An 18516-nucleotide genomic window follows, 5' to 3' on the forward strand; every position below is an offset into this window, starting at 1 on the left:
CCTGGGCTGACTTTGCTGTCACGGCATCCCTTTCCTAAAGCATGAAATGGATTCTGTATGGCCTGGATGCTGCATGCAGTGGTGAGCCAGGCCGGTAGCCTGGTCTTATAACCTCTTCCTCATCTATACCATGGTCAATAGGCTCATGAAACATTAGAGCCAGAGCAACCTGGCAATCAAATTCAACTTCTCTTCACATAAGGAACTAAGGCCCAGAGAGAGGCTATGATATTTGTCAAACGACATTCATTAAGTGGTAGTGATGACACTAAAACTTGTCTCTTTTGGCTTCTGGTCTAATGTTTAACGACCATAGCAGGCTGCCCTGAGCTGTTTAAGCATATGTGTGAAGTTTTCCTCTTTAAAAAAGCCATGGTTTTTTTCTAGAGGAATGAGTAAGGTTGAATGCGTAATAACATCACTGGTAAGAACTGGAGGTATTTGTGGGAGTAACAAAGCAAGACTAGGCAGGAAATACAAGCCCAATTTCCAAAATGCCTTGGATAAGCTGTTACAGACTAAAATGTCTATTTACTCTACTTTTCAAAAATAGGAATTGACATCATTTCCAAAAAATAAGAAAAAATTGAATAAATATAGGTTTAGTTGGTTGAGGTGGGCTGTAAGTTTTGTTGAGCTTTCCAGCAGCCAGAACAAAGAGAAAAAACAGTTAAATTATAAAAATCAGTGTTTGTAAGATAAAAAATTTTTTTATTTTTTGCTTAGGATCAGAACTTTCCTTGGTACTGAGATAATAAGACCTAGGAAAAAAACCTTTTTGTATGGATCTTCATAAAAGCAATGTTATTTCATATAAAAGACACATTAATCAGAACATGATTATTTATTTTGACTTGCAGGTTCCAGCTGAAAAAAAGATAAAATGTATGGAGACAAGTAGCCTTGGTCTAACATGGAGGGCAGGACCTTCAGAACAAAGTTGATTAAATTAATATACATCCAAATAGACCGTTTAAAATTAGGAATATAGGTAGGGGAACCCAAATTCCACCTCAGCTTGATCCCAGGCATATGCAAGTGAAACACAATCTGTTGGTTCCACTAGAGATGGAATGGGTCTTGAGCCTTTCCTGCCGCTGCGAAAGGCTGAGAGATGGAGGTACAGAATACAATTTTAGGCAATTTAGAAAAACTTTTCTGCGAGTGAAGGTGGTGTTCCCACGATTGAGTTACTGCTCTTTTGTAACTGACATAGGTGTAAGTATCCCTTTTGCTGGGATACTTCTCTATCACGTTGTAAGTTCCTTGAGTACAGGCACCACGCTCCCTTTGTTCCTTTTTGGATCCCTCACTGGGACTAGGACATGGCCTTACATATAACAGTGCTTAATAAATATTTATGAATAAGTCATCTACTTTCCTGAATCATGCTTCCATATAATTATCAATCCTGGGTACGTATTACTAAGTGGTAATGTCTATTAATGCGCATCTTCTCTAGAGTAGGAATTCCAGAACATCTACACAATATAAACACAAGCCCACTGGCACCACACACACCTTACTGTGCTAGGCACACTACCAACATGAAACTGCACTTACCATTAGCAGTCTATAATTCGGACAACATAGGAACTCCACCTGTTGAGATGTGAACAATCATAACATTTCCAACAAATATAAATCAGAAACATTTATCAAGGTTTACCTGAGTCACCTGCCTTCCAACAGGCCACACCCTATTCTGGCACCATAAATTGGAGTTTCTTTCCACAGTGTCTGCCCCCCTTGGTACTTTGCTGAACAGGTTTCAAAAGATTCAAACATACTGGAAAGAAAAATGTTATCTCCAGATGTCTTCAAATAAAAGAGCATTTGACAAAGGAAAGGAGAGGTAAGAGCACAATAATCATTTGCACACAGCCCTGACTCTGCTTATCTTTCCACTAAACTTATGACTTCTCCCTCCCCAAAGCCAAGCCACCCTTGCTTACGTACGTACGGACTAAGAGTATAGATGCTACTGCCCTCATCTTGAAGCAACTGGCCCTGGAAAATCAAATTCCTGGGTTTCACCTGTACCTCCATGAATGAATTAAACAATCCCCCCATTGGAACCTTTCCTCTAGTATTTACTGGGCTAGTGCCAAGGGACTCTCAAAGAGATTTGCAGACAAACAGGTAAACAAGAAAAACAAAAATAGAGGTCTGGATTATAAATTTTTATAACTAATTCCACTTTCATTCAGTGAGCTACAGAGTTGTATAAACTACTCAGGGCTCTACAATTTGGTTTATAATCCTACAAACACGGACTAGAAGCCTCAGAAAGAGAGACTGGTATATTTAACACAGCCAGCCTTGGAAGTGTTGGCCTGGACTGAGGTAGCTATCTGATATAAAGCAGGCCTAAGGAGTCCAACTGGTCTTAGAAATATTATTAATAAATGTCTCAGATCTCTACCACACTTTTTCCATACCCCCTTAAAGTTTAGAAACACAACCATACAGTATTATACTGAAGTGTGGGGTGGGAAGTATAAAATATGTCAACATACCAGTCATGTTCTAGGTAAGAGCCAGAGAAGTTACAAGGTCCACCTAGAATGTGTCTGAAATTCTACTTTACTTTAGTGAGACACATCATGAGCATGCATCCCATTCAATCTGAAGAGGGCATGGTAGTCCAGAAGAGTCAGAAAGGAGCACCCAGAATAATTAAGAGGTATGTGTAGGACTTGTGAGAAACAGCTAAAGGAACTGGAATTACTTATAGACTGGAGAAGCAGAAGTCAAGGGGATTCAAGTCTTCGGGTACAGAAAAGGACGCTGGGTGATCGATTGCTTCTCATCTCTATGGAGGGCAAGACATTAGTAATAGGATTTCAGTGACAATACACGGATTCTTCCCTAGCTATTTGGATCAACTTCTTGACACAAAAAGGTACACGGTAACAGACTTCTGAAGAAAGCTATAAAATCTTCACTCTCCTTTTGTGAATATCTTCAAAACCAAGATGGATTTGATGTAGTTCTGATCAGACTCCTGGAAGTTCTACCCAAATGTGAAAATCTGTTATCAAGTTGCATCCAGGATCTCATGTAGTAGATAATGAAAAAGAAAAAAAAAAAAACTTTCAGCATTTTTATCTTTTTGAAAACAACTCACCCACATGGAAGGATCTTGAATGCTGCTGGACTTAGCAATCCAATAACAGTGGCTTCAACATACTGAAGAGACTTTCATTCTGAACTCAGACAATTACCTTCTCCACTTTATTAAAGGAGAAGTTGAGATACATAAAAGGAGAGGAACAGACTGATCAAGTTAGAGGCAGAGGTGAGAACAGGATGAAATTAAAGTGTTTAGTTTCTTTACATTCTCAAGTTAATCTTGGGAATTACATTTTATAGCTAAGAAAAGATTGCTTCCAAGAGTGAGATTAGGGTATAATGGCTAAAGGGACATTTAGGAAGAGAAGAGATCATCATCAAAAAGTTTTCCTGAATTCATCAGTCTTTGCCTTATGTGGGTTCTCTGAGGCATACACAGATGGAGGGTGTGGCAGAGGCTTTTATCTCACGTGAACTTCCCGGTGTTTGGTGAGAACTGAACTCTTACTGAAACGTTTGCCACACTGGGCACATCCGTAGGGCTTCTCTCCAGTGTGTATTCTCCGATGTTCTCGAAATCTTGTACAGTTATTGAAACTTTTTTCACAATCCACACATTTGTAGGGATTCTCTCCAGTGTGGACTCTCCGGTGGGCACTGAAATGAGAACTGTTGGTAAAGCTTTTCCCACATTCTCCACACTGATAGGGCTTCTCGCCAGTGTGGGTTCTCTGATGTATAATAAGACTCGAGCTTTGACTAAAGCATTTTCCACACTCTCCACATCTGTAGGGTTTCTCTCCTGTGTGGATTCTCTGGTGGGCACCAAAATTTGAGGAGTCATTAAAGCTTTTCCCACAGTCAAGACATTTAAAAGGTTTTTCTCCTGTGTGGATTCTTTGGTGTCTGATTAGGCTCCTGCTTCTACCAAAGCACTTCCCACAGACACTACACTTATAAGGATTTTCCCTCTGGTGGGTCATCCTGCACATAAGACGAGCACTCCTTCCAAAGCTTTCTCCGTATTTGAGAAGTCTGTAGGGTCTCTTCCCCATGAAAAGTCTCTGATGCACTACGGTTTTCCCTACGTCTCTAGGCTGAGATATCAGCTTTCCCTGTTTAATTCCTTGAAGGTTTTCCCATTGTCTTCCTGAGATGCATTCCCTTTTGCGGTATTTACCGAGATCAGTATTCTGGGAAACTCTTTTGGACTTTTCTATTAATGCCCTATGCTGTTCCACATCCTTATATATTACCTGCACTGGATCCTCCTTGATACCACTTCCAATTTCAAAATCTGGAAAAAAAAAAAAGACAATACAAATTTCACACAATTCCTATATGAACATAAATAATTAACCTGGCCTGCAAGGCTTGGTATGCTATGATCCCTATATACTTCACCGGCCTGAGATCCTGTGACTCTTCCCTGATTCATTATGCCATATTTTCTTACAGTTCGTGTGCAGGCCAACAACACCCAGCACAGTATAGGCTTTCAGAAACGTTTTCTGACTTGAATTATAATCCAGGCTGTTATTCCTCACCCATATCCTGATTAACATGGGAGCAACTTGGCTTACCTAATTCCCCTCTAATTCATCCTGAGTCTTCATTATTTCACACCTATACTAAAATATACCACACTATGTTAGTGTTTAGAGTATACTAGAGTACACTAGAATATATTCTAGTGCCCAAGTCCAAATTCCTCAAGGGTCTTGAGGGACTAAACTCACCAGTATCTAATCATATCATAACCCAAGAATACTTCCTACTTCTCATACATTCTCGCCCCTTTGTTTTTGCTTGTCAAATTAACCACACTAAGTCAAATTTTAATTCTCACTGTTCCCCAAACTGGAATTACTGTTTCCCCACTCTTTCATCTCTGTCTCATGTTCACTACAAGGGCCATCTTGGATCCAGCTTTTCTGTGAAGTTTTCTGGACAGAGATCATGACATGTGAAGAAACACAAGCTTCGGAATCACACAGCTCTGGTTCTGATCCCATCTTGGTCACTTATTAACTAAGTGATTTTTGCATTATCTTTTTATTATGCGAAATTCAAACAGAAAAGTAAAGAGAATAGTATTTATCATGAACAACCATGAATCACTTACCTACCTTTAACAATGATCTATTTATGGTTAATCCTGTTTCATTTATATTCCCACACACTCCCTGTTCCTCTACCTAGACTACTTTGAAGCCAATTCTAGACATCGTATTATTTCCTCCATAAATATTTCACAAGCTGTGTAACTTAGGCCCAATTCAGGTTTGATTCCAAAATCCTCATTATTAAGCATCCGCTACCCTGCCTTGTTTCTACTTGCCAGTATCAACATTAATTTCCTTCTACACATTTAGTTGAAACTGCTAGTAACTGTCATTCCCAAGTGTGGTGGCTGTGGTATGGGTTGGGGAGAAGAGGGCAGCCATCAATCAATCCAGTAATTTAAGTAAAAAAACTCCAACAATGCCATCTTTCATTTAGCAGTAGTTCTTTTAAAGCTTTCTGATTGAGTCCAACGTTGCTCTGGGGTTTGGAGGAAGTCTCAGCCTAGCAGCTGGCTCAGACAGAACCTATAATTTGATTCACAAGGACTCTGTTTCCACAATTATCAAAACCAGGATTATATAGGACTGAAATTTAAGCCTTTATAATTAGCGATATAAATACTATCCGAGAACGAACATATGAACTCCCTTCTTTAATGTAACTGGACATTACTTTCGCTTGCTGGGCTTCAGTTCTGTAAGTCAATTCAGGCAAACTGGAGCCTCTTGTTTCAAGAAACTATTCCTACACTACCTCACACATTCAAATGATTCTTGGGGGATTAATGTAGTGCTACCAGAAGACAGATCTCCTGTCCCTCAGGAGCTCACCATTTACTAGAAGATCTTAGGACACAGAAAGTGTTCTGTGCCATAAGACAGACAGACAAAGTATAAGAGTTGAGAGAGAATTTGGACAAGAACATATATAAAACCAAGGACATTCAAGGTGGAGGGAACATCACGAGCTCAAGTTTAGATTTGAAAGAGCATAAGGTACAGGCAGGAAATACCAAGTAGTTTTGCTTTGAATAAGCATAGAGTGTAGGAAGAAAAATACTAACACACAAGGCTAGAAGAATAAGATGAACTCAGATTAAAAATGGATGTAAAACTTCAATAAAAGTATGGATGGGAAAAACTGGTTTGGAGACCTTTGCAATAGTCTAGGCAAGAGATAGAGAAAGACTGAACTACAGTAGTGGCTATGGTAACGAAAGAGGGGACTGATAAGACATGATAGTCTATGACCAATGCCACAATGTGTCACCTGGCTGGATGATGATGATGAGCGAGGAGGTATCAAGATCACCTCTGAAGTTTTAAGTCTGGATGAGCTGTGGGAGACCACAGGGAAGAGCCATGAAGTAGGGAGGAAGATGGCACTTTAATTTTGAACACATATAAGCCTGAGCTACTGGTGAGATGCCCACGACGGTATCCAGCAGTCAGTGGGAAAGATGCAGAGCAGAGCTCAGGACCAGAATAGTCTCTCATTTTGTCTTTGCTTATCTTTTTAACTCATACGTACCACATATAGCTGTGAGATATCTGTTTTGAGCTTACTGACACACCTTCTTCATCCAAGTTTTTTCTCATGTATAATTCCAAGTTCTACCTCACTGTATTTCCAGGAGACACACTGACCCATACAAGCAAAAACCAAGATCCCAAAGACCAAGTCACTAAAATATGAGTTCCTCCTTTGAATTAAAAGCACCAGGAGAACAGGAACTGTTTTATTCATTGTTATATACCTTTTTCCTCAAATAGCACATGGCTTTCAAATATTTGTTGAATGAGTAAATATTTGTGAGCAGTGTGCCAGATCTACTGATTTTTCAGTAAATCACACTTCTTCCTCTCTTATGACTAAAACCCCTTCATAATCCTTACCATTCGGATCTGGAGGTCCCTGGAATTCTGGCTCCTGTATAATTTCCTCCTCGCTCATTCTCTCGCTGCCAGAATCTTCTATTACTGCCTCCTGTGAGGTCTCCTCTGCTTCCCAGCCTGTAGGTTCCTCGTGTTCAACCTCAATACCCTCTCTTTCTTGCCGTAAGGGTGAAGAGACTTCTTCTGGGGTGCTGGTGGAAGAGGCAGATGACCGAGAGTTAATTAGGGCATCCATCTCCTTGTAGAATGCACAGGACTCTAGCACGTGGCCATTTTTCACTTTGCGGTAACTCTTCTGAAGGCTTTTGAACTTGGTTCGGCACTGTTCTGGTGTCCGCAGGAAGCCGCACTCTCGAAGTTGTTCAGCCACAGCCCCATACAATTTGCTCTTCCGATGACAGGCTTGAAGTGCTTCATAAAACCGAGTCTCACGGAGGATATCAAGAAAAGTCTTGGTTTCTTCATAGCCCCAGTGCACACCTGCCATTCAAGGATAAAGTTCAAAGACATCAGAAAAGGAGTCATTATGAAATGTAAGGGGATAAAAAAAAATCGCATTCACAGTAGCAACAGGAACTATGATATGCCTAGGAATAAGCTTTGCAAGAAATGAGGTCTATATAAAAAAAATCTATAATATTTTATTGAAAGACACAAAAGAACTAGAAAAAATAGACACTATGCTTCTGGACAGAAGGCTCAAGTTGAACAAATATCAATTCTCAAATGAATCTATATAGTCAAAGTCCCAACAAGATTGTAACTGAAATTGACAAACTCATCTAAATTTAGTTGGAAGAGTAAAAATGTAATCCCCCAAATCTGCCACTGCTATGGAGATTAACTAAAGGATTTAACTGTCTACAAGTATCTTTTCAAAGTAGTTAAGAAGAATGGACTGAAACACCCAATCAGAACTTTCCCCCCAAAGTTCTTATCACTTCTTTAACCAGTGTTCCTGAAGAGCAGAACTATGTCCAAAGTAGTTTAGACATCACTGAGTCCTCTACTTTAAAAGACGAAATGATCTGCAAGACAAGCAGATGGTCTGTATTTATAGTAGGATAAAACTTTTCAGGACATGTCTGAATATAATTAGTTAAATATGCTTTTTGTGTGTTTTGTACTCTTTAGTAAGAAAGAGTGATTTTTATTCTCTATCTTACTGGGTGGTCTCTTCTGGTCCTATCACTGGATTCCCATGTTTGAGATCACCCCAAGAACCCAACCCTCATGTTTATGGATTTTCAGATTGGTGAGTAACAACTCCCTGAGGTATTCTTAGCCATATTTTACAGACGAGAAAAATGAAGCTCAAAGTAGTTCCACGATGTGTCCACTGTCACACAGTTATTAACTGGCAGTTTAACTCTGCATGTCCCAGTCACCAAATATTCAATACCAGCTTTCTTTTGCATGGTATATCTTTCTATCTTTTTAAATTTAAGGACTCTGTGTTCTTATATTTAAGATGTATCTCTTACAAGCAACATATAGTTCTTTTTTAATGTCTATTCTTTGCCATTAATGATATATTAGAATTTTTATCTACCATCTATTTTCTTTCAATTTGACATCTATTTTGTGTTCCCTTTTTCTCTCCTTTTTTGGTCTTCTTTTAGATTAAGAAAAAATTTTTAGTTCATTTTTTACACTCCTTTAACTTGTTACATATTCTTTTACTGGTTATAATAATGCATCCTTGACTTATTACAATCTAATACAATTGATTGCTTTATACCAATTTTCAGATCCTTAGAACCATGTAGCTCTATTTATCTTCCTTCTACAAGGCCCCAAATACTCAAAAACCCGCGCTGTGCCCTAAACTGAAAAAGAAAACTCCACGGGCACTCAGTGCTTTTACTCAGACTGCTCTGGGCATAGAAACAAACTTCTGAGAGTACTTGCAGTTATGTGGCCACATCACAGTGAAGCGGCAAGGCACGTTGACAGCACACGCCAGGTTTGGTTGCTTCTAGTTTACTTCTTTTTCCACACATCCATTTTCATATCAGAAAAAGAAAGCACAATTCTTACCACTCAGGTTTTGAAACAAGACAGGGGCACCACGGATCTCAGACTTGCGGACAAATTCAACGCCCATTTCATCACCGTCAGAATCTTCTGCCGCTTCCTCCTCCTCCACCAAACTGATCTGTTCTTTAGAAGTGACGCCAATTCTCTTCAGTCTGGGCAGAGATATCATCCCTTTTGGCTTATCAGTGGATGAAGCATGGGCTGCGGGGTTCAATAAAGCATCCATGTCCTCAAAGAAGGCGCAGGGTTCTAGCATGTGGCCATTTCTCACTTTTCGATAGCTTTTCTGGAGGCTTTTGAACTTGGTCCGACACTGTTCTGGAGTTCGGAGGAAGCCACATTCTCGCAACCATTCAGCCACAGCACCATATACCTGGCTATTTCGGGGACAAGCCTGAAGTGTTTCATAAAAGCGAGATTCTTTGAGAATTGCAAGAAAAGTCTTAGTTTCCTCATAGCTCCAATGCACACCTGCTATTTTTTCATCTTCTAAACCCCATTGTTGCTGCTCTCTCCATGTTTTTCCTGCATTCCTTGCAGGGATCTGAATAGCATGAATTGACTTTTCCTTGATATTCCTCTTACTAGAGGAATATAGACCTAGAGTCCATGGCTCCTTTCTTTGTTCCAACTGGGCTATCTTGTTAGATGTAGACACTGTACTACCTACAGTAAAAGAAACATATTTCATGGTAGACATAGAAGTCATTACTGCATGCCTCAATCTGCTATAGCATGTTCTCCTAGACCTCTTTTTCACACCAAAGCCTTTCTCAGCCCTGACAATGCATGCTATAGTTATTCTTACATGACTTCTTTGGCACAATCATCTATCTGTTAACTTACACTATCAGTTTACTTCTCATATGTGTATCACTTTTTTTCCTAGCTAATTCTTACAGGAAAAGCTTTAAGGGTAAGAAACATTTTTTATTACCTTTGATTCCCACTCAGTAGCTAACATTGTGTTAGGTTCAGAGCATGGTCCTAATCAGTATTTGTTACTTATAAAATAAAGTGTACTTGTGTCTGTTCCCCACACTTCATCCATGTCCACCCAAACATACACACATATATATACATTGGGGCCATGAGAGATGAGAAGTCAAGAGTTTTTGCAAAACTATGTTACAAAGCTAAAGTAATCAAAACAGTATGGTACTGGCATAAAAATAAATACAAAGACTAGTGGAACAGAATACAGAGTCTAGAAATAAATCCATGTACATATGGTCAATTAAACTTTGACAGGGATGCCAGGAACACACAATAGGGAAAAGATAAATAAATGGTGTTGGGAAAATTGGATATCCACATACAAAAGAGTGAAACTGAACTACTTATCTTATACCACTCAGAAATTAACTCAAAGTGGATTAAAGACTTAAATGTAAGACCTGAAACCATAAAACTCCTAGAAGAAAACAGAGAAAAAGCTCCTTGACATTGGTCTTGGCATTAATTTTTTTGGATATGACATTAATAAGTACAAGCAACAAAAGCAAAAATAAGTAAGTGGGACTACTTCAAACTAAAAAGCTTCTGCACAGCAAAGGGAACAATCAACAAAGTCAAGAGACAACCTACAGAATGGGAGAAAATATATGCAAACTATATATCTGATAAGGGGTTAATATATAAAATACACAAGGAATTCACACAACTCAATAGCAAACAAACAAACACAACAAATAATCCAATTAAAAATGGTGCAAAGGACCTGAATAGACATTTTTCCAAAGACATACAAGTGGCCAAAAAGTAAATGAAAAGGTGTTCAACATCACTAATCATCAGGGAAATGCAAATCAAAACCATAATGAACTATCACCTCATACCTGTTAGAATGGCTATCATCAAAAAGACACAAGATGATTAAGTGTTGGCAAGGAGAAAATGGAACCCCCTTGTGTACTGTTGGTGGAAATGTAAATTGGTACAACCATTATAGAAAACAGAGGTTCTACAGAAAACTAAAAATAGAATTACCATATGATTCAGCAATCCCACCACAGGGTATATAGCCAAATAAATTCAAGTCAGTATGCCAAAGACATATCTATACTGCCATGTTCAATGCAGTATTATTCACATATAGCTAAGATATGGAAGCAACCAAGTGTACATCATGAGACAAACAGATAAAGAAAATGTATTCTATATACACAATGTAATACCATTCAGTCTTAGAAAAGCAGGAAATTCTGTCATTTGTAACAACATGGATGAACCTGGAGCACATTATATTAAATGAAATACACCAGGCAAAGAAAGACAAATACTGCATGATCTCACTTACATGCAGAACGTAAAAAAGTCAAACTCAGAAGTGGACGGTAGAATGATGGCTACCACAGGCTGGGGGAGGAGGGAAGATGGGGGAAAAAGGGGAGATGTTAAAGGGTACAAAATTTCAGTTAGGAAGATTAAGCTTTAGTGACCTACTGCATGGAATGATGACTACAATAAATAAAAAATGCATTGTATATTTCAAATTTGCTAAAACAGTGTATTTTAATGTTTTCACCACAAAAAAATGAAAAGCATGTGAGGTGATGGATTTGTTAATTAGCTTGATTTAATCATTTGACAAAGTAAACATGTATCAAAATATCACATTGTACCCCCTAAATATATACAGATGTTATCTGTAAATCAAACATTTTAAATAACACAAAAGATAACAAATGTTGGTGAAGTTGTGGAGAAAAGGGAACCCTTGTGCACTGTGGGTGGGAATATAAGTTGGTACAATCATTATGGAAAACAGTACAAAGGTTCCTCAAAAAATTAAAAATAGAACTACCATATGATCCAGCAATCCCACATCTGGGTATATAACCTGAAGAAACAAAATCAATATTTTAAAGAAATATTTGCACTCCTATGTTCACTGCAGCATTATTCACAATAGCCAAGACATGGAAACAACCCAAGTGTCTGCTGATGGATAAATGAATAGTGAAAATGTAAAAATAAAGAATACATACATATAGACATATGTAAGTATGTACAAATAATGGAGTACTACTCAGCCATAGAAAAGAAGGAAGTCCTGCTATTTGTGACAAAATGGATGAACTTAGGGGGCATTATGCTGAGTGAAAATAAGCCAGACAGAGAAAGACAACTATTGTATGATCTCACTTACATATGGAATCTAAAAAAGTAGAACTCATGGAAAGAGAGAACAGAATGGTGACTGGGTGATTGACAGGGGCTTATGAGGGTGATAGGAAGATGTCCGTCAAAGGGTATAAAATTTTACTTACAAGATTAATAAGTTCTGGGAATCTATTGCATAGCATGGTGACTACAGCTAATAATACCATATTGTATATCTGAAATTTACTAAAAGATTAGATCTTAAGTATTCTCACTACACATGCACACTCCTACACAAAGGTAACTATGTGAAGTAATAGATGTGTTAATTAACTTGATTGTGGTCATCATTTCACAATGTGTGCATAATATATACAAAAGCATTAAGTTGTATATCTTAAATATACACACTTTTATGTGTCAATTTACCTCAATAAAGCTGGGAACAATTTTTGGCAGAAGAATCTAATTTTCAGATAAAAACGTATAGGACCCCACAAACAGATATAGCAAAGAAATAAAGTGCAGTTGTTTTGCTTAAGAAGGTTATGGGGGTGGGGGGCAGAAAAGCCTTATAACTTAGGTTCCTGTTCCCGAGACATATCAAAGTTACTTTTTTCCTCAAAAGAGACTGAAATCTACTCTTCTATTACATGAAGTCAAAAAATAATCTGTGATTTCATATTTTATAATTAGTACAGATATTTTTCATAAGTATTTATTGAAAACATAAAATATTTCATTAACTCAAAAAAAAAAGAACTTTCAGAGATATTCTGCTAAGGTTAATAGGATAGAGTGGTAAGAACAGGAAGCAAATTGAGTTTGCTACCTTATAATACTGAAGACATAAATATGTCTTAAATCTGAATCCTAGCTACACTGCTTACTTTACTTGTTGACCAGGGGAAGTTTCTTAACTTCTCTAAGCCTCAGTTTCCTGGGGAATAACACCATCCACTATGCTAGACCATTTTATATAATATAAATATGACAGTCATATATAACTCTTCTCCAATATTTTAATCACTAAATTATTTTATTTTTTACTGGAAGGAAGAATGAGTGAGATGAGAGAACCTAGACAAGTAATTAGACAATCCATGGAAATCCTCTTTAAGTGTTAACATTTATATCTGACTGTCTTATAATCAGTAGAAATAAATATACTAGAAATCCCCAAGTCTTTTATTTGGAAAGGAAAAGAATCCTTACCCAAGGAGACCATGTTCCCAACATTCTCCTTCCTGATACCCCGGTAGAGGTCTCTGTGAGCAGGAATCTGATGCACACTCCTTTTGTAGAAAAAACCTCTCATCATGTGGACATCTTTCAATGGTTTCTGTAACGACACTAACACCAATGACTACCAAGATAACTGTGTAGACCTCCAAAAGATGAATGATCATGGACGAAGCAGAGAAGGACCCTAAAGAAGAATTGAAATCAAGGAACGAAGTATGTATTATGCACCAAATGAAGCAGAAGATAAAATAAAGAATCATAAGATGAGGTAAGAGACCTCATGAGTCCCTAATGAGTCCCATTAACTCAAAAGACTCGGTCCAATCTTTTCTGGAAGACGAATAAAGAAGAAAAAGTCTCTTGGAAGGAATATACAAATTTGAGGACACTAAAAGCACAGGAAATCACAGTCACTAAACACCCCAGGAAGGAAGGCCAGAAAGGACAATTACAATTTACCTGGGACCCAGAAGGAAGTCGTGTGGCTGTCACTTCTTGATCTGTGGTGCTCCATTCACCAGCAGGGGCAGGAACCCACGGAGAAGGTCGAGCTGTAAAAAGAGAAAGAAATAATTAGTATTCTGGCCCTTATAATCCCTGCTGCTTCTCCTATTAAGAAATGGGCATGTATTTAAAAACCAACAACTACAAATAGATCATTTTCTTGATGAGTTCAGAATAATGCCTCAAATCATAGTACCCTAAAGCCAGGCTCACAAACTCTAGTGCTTTCAGGGAGTGATCAGGTGAAGTACATGATGAAGGGGGCGAGGTAAGGACTGTGGGGAACTAGAGAGAACATGTCCCGTGGGAACGGCATGGCCAATGCTCAGCTCCAGCGGATGCTTCAATGTGAGACCAAGGCTATGGCTCTGGTAGAGTTAGAGCTTCTCAATTTTTCAAGAGAAGCCAGAAATCTGGACTTTATATGAAATCTCAGAAGTGTTAAACCTTGAAAACTAAAGATAAACAACAAAGCCCCCAAATGAAAACTCTTTGTAGGTGAAAGAAAAGAAGTCTGACTTGGCATGCAAGTTACCAGTTTATGATGCTAGTATAAGCTCCCTGTGAGTGAATATTGTCCTAAGAACGTAGCATACATAGATGCATAGTAATGGACACTACCAGCAAATACACCCCTCCAAGGGTGGAAGGAAGACATATAAACATCTGTATAGCACAATTTGTGGTCTAACTTCTTCCCTATCTCGGGAAGACTTCAAGAATAAATATCACTTGTGACCAAGAACTCAAAAGCTTGGTCCACTACTCACTAAAGAAGCAAATCAAATCACTTCCTTGGAACCATTATAATCCCTGAGGCACACATGGCTGGAATCTACATCTTTTCTTAGAATGAATTCATCTTTCTGAGATATCTATCCCTCAAATTCTCTGTCCTCCATGCCCCCAGTTAGTACTTCAACTTTTCCACTTTAGGAATTCCTTGTTGGCTTGGGATGGCAAAACCCCGAAATAACCACAAATAGGTATTTATTGGACTGACTTCATAGGTAGAGTCACTGGGGCCATCTAATCCATGTGAACAAGGGAGCTTTGATGCTAGCTAATAAACACATTCTGGATAATTCAGAAACCACTAATATTTGCAATGCATTATATCATAATATGAATTTGGGGATGGGTAAAACGGTGGGATACGGTAGTAGTCAATCTTGCCTCTCAGTGCAGGGTTGTATAAATCAGATTTGAAGTTTAAAAGTAATTGTGCTACACTAACGACCTTGTTATTTCCCTTTTACAGATGAGAGAATGGAAAGTTTGAGAAGTTAAGTACCTGACCAAAGCCACACAGATAAGAAATGGCAGAGCTAGGTTTTGAATCCAGGTCTGTCTGCCTCTACAGCCTAACCTCTTAACCTCTGTGCATTAATGCTCCTTTTCATATTACTTGCCAAGATCACAGAGAGAGGGTGGCAGAGACAGGATATGAAGGAAAGTCTTTGGACTGTAGGTCCGGTGATCTTACCAATCCTCTTTAAGCCTGAGATAGAGCTACACTTCAAGGGATGGAAAGATCACTGTGGACTGGCAAGGACAGGGCGTTTGACTTGATTTATTAATGGCTAGAGCAGCTGTGAACATCAGTGGTCCCTTTGCTGTGAAGATTTACTATTTATCCCTCTCATTATGCCACTTCTGTGTGTTGTCTTCATTTGTAAGTCAATTTTTAAATATAAATGTTTGTTTCCCTTTCCAAACAGTTTTTCAAGTTGTTTACAGTCAGCCAAGAACACATACACATACACACATGGCAGGACTAAAAAACAAGCTGACTGTGGAATGGAGATTGAAAATAACACTACAAGACCTCAACGTTAGCCCAGGCAATCTAAGTTTCCCCAGATTCCATCTTTAAGATCCCTTTTTCCTTATGTTGCACATGTTCCCAACTCTTGAAGCCTTTCTCCCCAAACACTCAGTTTACGTTCAAATATATATTTAGGGGACCTTACACTGAGCAATTCACAGTGTAAGGGATACAATATAAATCTGCGTGGTCTCTGCACTAGGCATGCCCTGAGTCCTTCTTACCATTCTTGGGTAAGGGCTGATGTTCTTTCTTTCGGTTCAGCTGTTCCTGGTGTCCTGAGTGGAGGCTTCCAGCTTCCTCCCGAGATACTACCCTGGCTTGGGTCTCCATCTGATCTGGCTGAAAGTCTGCCACCTCCCACGCTGCTCCAACTGGGGTTTGCTTCTTTCTGTGTACAGGACTGCTGACCTGGGAAATACAGTCAATACCATAATGGAAAAAGGGAGGAAAAGAGGTCCAAATCAGGGCCAAATTCTCTCAAGAAAGAGAAATCAAAGGAGGATAAAAGACATAAGAAGGAATGAAAATTTCACTCTATTCCAAAGGGTGTCCCTGAGGGCACTGGGTTAACAGTACTGTCCAGGAGTTTGGGCATAAAGGAACAAAAGAGTGCTCTTTATTACTATATAGAGGAGAAAAATCTCTCAGGATCAGTGAAATACACAGTCTCCCTGTTACTAGAATAGCTATTAGTTGAGTCCTCACATCTACTAGGTTCACAGAAAAGTAAAAGTTATCAGAACCTAAATATATATTTACTAGTGAACTGAAAACTTACATAAAATTAATCTCCATATCTGTGTATCTATCCCTGATCAACAGTCACCTGCTGATATATTTTACACAACGCAAATCCTGTGCAAGGTGAAACTGCAAACCTTGCAAATGCTGCAGGATTTCATGAGGTTAATGAAAGGGATGTTAGAAAAGAACTAGAAGAGCATGCAAAGATACTGAAAAATGAAGACCTGGCAGTTAAACTGGAGCAGAGTGACAAGGATGATGGCAATGAGAGCACTTCAGAAGAAACTGACTGGAATATTAAACGATTAGAGAGGACTCTGGGATAACAGATGGAGTTCATCTTTTTCTGAGGGGAGGAGCAAAAACAGCCCTCTTTGATCAAGCTGCAAAAGTCAACCCCTGTGAAGCATAACCATATTGTTCTCTCATATAATTTTGTTCCAAATTTTATGCTAAAGATTAAAACAAATACTTGGGTGCATAATGTTTAGTTTCATTTGCAAGATAATATTCCAATCAAAGCTTTTATTTTTCTACTTCGTATAAAATTCTGATCCCCTTTTAAGTGGATTTACTTTAAGGGTCTTTTATTAGTACCATTTATCTTTCCACAATAAGCACCACTTCTTGCAATAGATCCCTGTCTCATTCCCTTCTTTCTAAATACAAAAATCTGGAAAATCTCACCTGCTGTCTTCGTCTTCCAGTCTCTTTCTCTAAATGTACTACCAGCGCGACCGCCTCCTCTCCACTTTCTGGACACTGCTTCTGTGCCCAAGCCTGAATCTTCTCTGGTAAAATGGTGAGAAACTGCTCAATGACCAGCAGTTCAAGTATCTGCTCCTTGGAACGTATTTCTGGCTTCAGCCACCGGCAGCAAAGTTCCCAGAGTTTACTGAAAGCTTCATGGGGTCCGGTCACATCCTCATAACAGAATTGCCTGAAGCACTTGCGAAAGGTCTCAGATTCAGAAATATCTGATCCTTCCAGAATGGGCTCTGATGTCCACTCGGGGTCTTTCTCCACCTTCATTATTAGGCACCCCTCAACTTCCAGGGGCGCGTCGATCTGAGGGTCCAGGGCTGCAGCCATGCTCCAACTCGGGGGTTAGCCTCGTCTAGCTCAAAGTAGGAGCCCAGTAAGCTTCCAAGACGTCCCTGCTTAATGTTCTTGGAATTGTGGGGAGGTAAAACCACAGTGTCAGCAGGAACAGGGTATTCCAAGCTGATTAATCAAATCTATCCGAGATCCTTGAATAGGTTAACGTGTAGACTAAGGTCCCAAAACCCAGTCTCTTCTCCAAACAAGATGTGTCCTCGCAATGTGATTTTCCAGGGTGCATCCCTTTTAGTGTAAAGACGGAAACCAAGAGACTCGAGGACTGGCAGGAAATCAAGCGGATTGAGGAAAGGATAGACGGAGACGGATAGCCCGGCCGGGCGGGGGTGTGTCACATACCCCGGGGTCAGGCTCCGGGGAGGCGAGGCCCCGAGTGGGTGGGGCCGGATGGGCAGGCCCCGCCCGGCCTCGGGTTCCGGGCTCGGGTCACCGCCGCGCGCGGGTGTCCGATGGGGTCCGGCGGTGTCCGAGACCAGCGCTGGGCTCTTTCTGGGCCCACAGCGGCCCCAGCAGTCCTCAGGAAACCTTCTGCACGCCGAGACAAGGCCGCAGAACGGTTCTGCCCGGAGGGGAGCGAAGCCGCGGGACGAAGCATAGGCCTCTCGGGGGGCGGCGGCCAGCTCCTCACGTTCAGCCTCGTCCACTCGGCCCGCGGAGAGCGCGGGGGTCGCTGGGAGCCAAGGCTACGCATGCGCCGCCCGCAACCGAGCGCCGCGGGGTCCGCGCGAGGCTTCCTCACGGGCGAGGGGCTGGGGGGAGGGGGCTGCGTGGTGGACTCTCGCGAGAGAGCGCAGCGCGACGACTTGCCGCTGAGGGACTTTAGAACTGGAGGAGGCGGAGGATCTTCCTCGGGGCGGAGGGACACAGTGGGACGCCTATAGACATTTCGCC

At 40.0% G+C, this 18516-nt stretch overlaps 1 protein-coding gene across 1 annotated transcript; it reads right to left on the reverse strand.

Annotated features, from left to right (window-relative positions):
* Window positions 1–2078: 2078 nt before the first annotated feature.
* Window positions 2079–17747, reverse strand: ZKSCAN2 (zinc finger with KRAB and SCAN domains 2). Its single transcript, XM_045542830.1, has 7 exons — window positions 17194–17747; window positions 15984–16170; window positions 13887–13978; window positions 13398–13524; window positions 9078–9743; window positions 7038–7517; window positions 2079–4372 (listed from the first exon to the last, which is right to left on the reverse strand). Exons 1-7 carry the CDS (start codon window positions 17596–17598, stop codon window positions 3537–3539), a joined length of 2793 nt encoding a protein of 930 aa, XP_045398786.1. The 5' UTR covers window positions 17599–17747; the 3' UTR covers window positions 2079–3536.
* Between the last annotated feature and the right edge of the window lie 769 nt (window positions 17748–18516).

This window comes from Lemur catta, chromosome 2, assembly GCF_020740605.2.
Source record: "Lemur catta isolate mLemCat1 chromosome 2, mLemCat1.pri, whole genome shotgun sequence".
NCBI lineage: Eukaryota > Metazoa > Chordata > Mammalia > Primates > Lemuridae > Lemur > Lemur catta.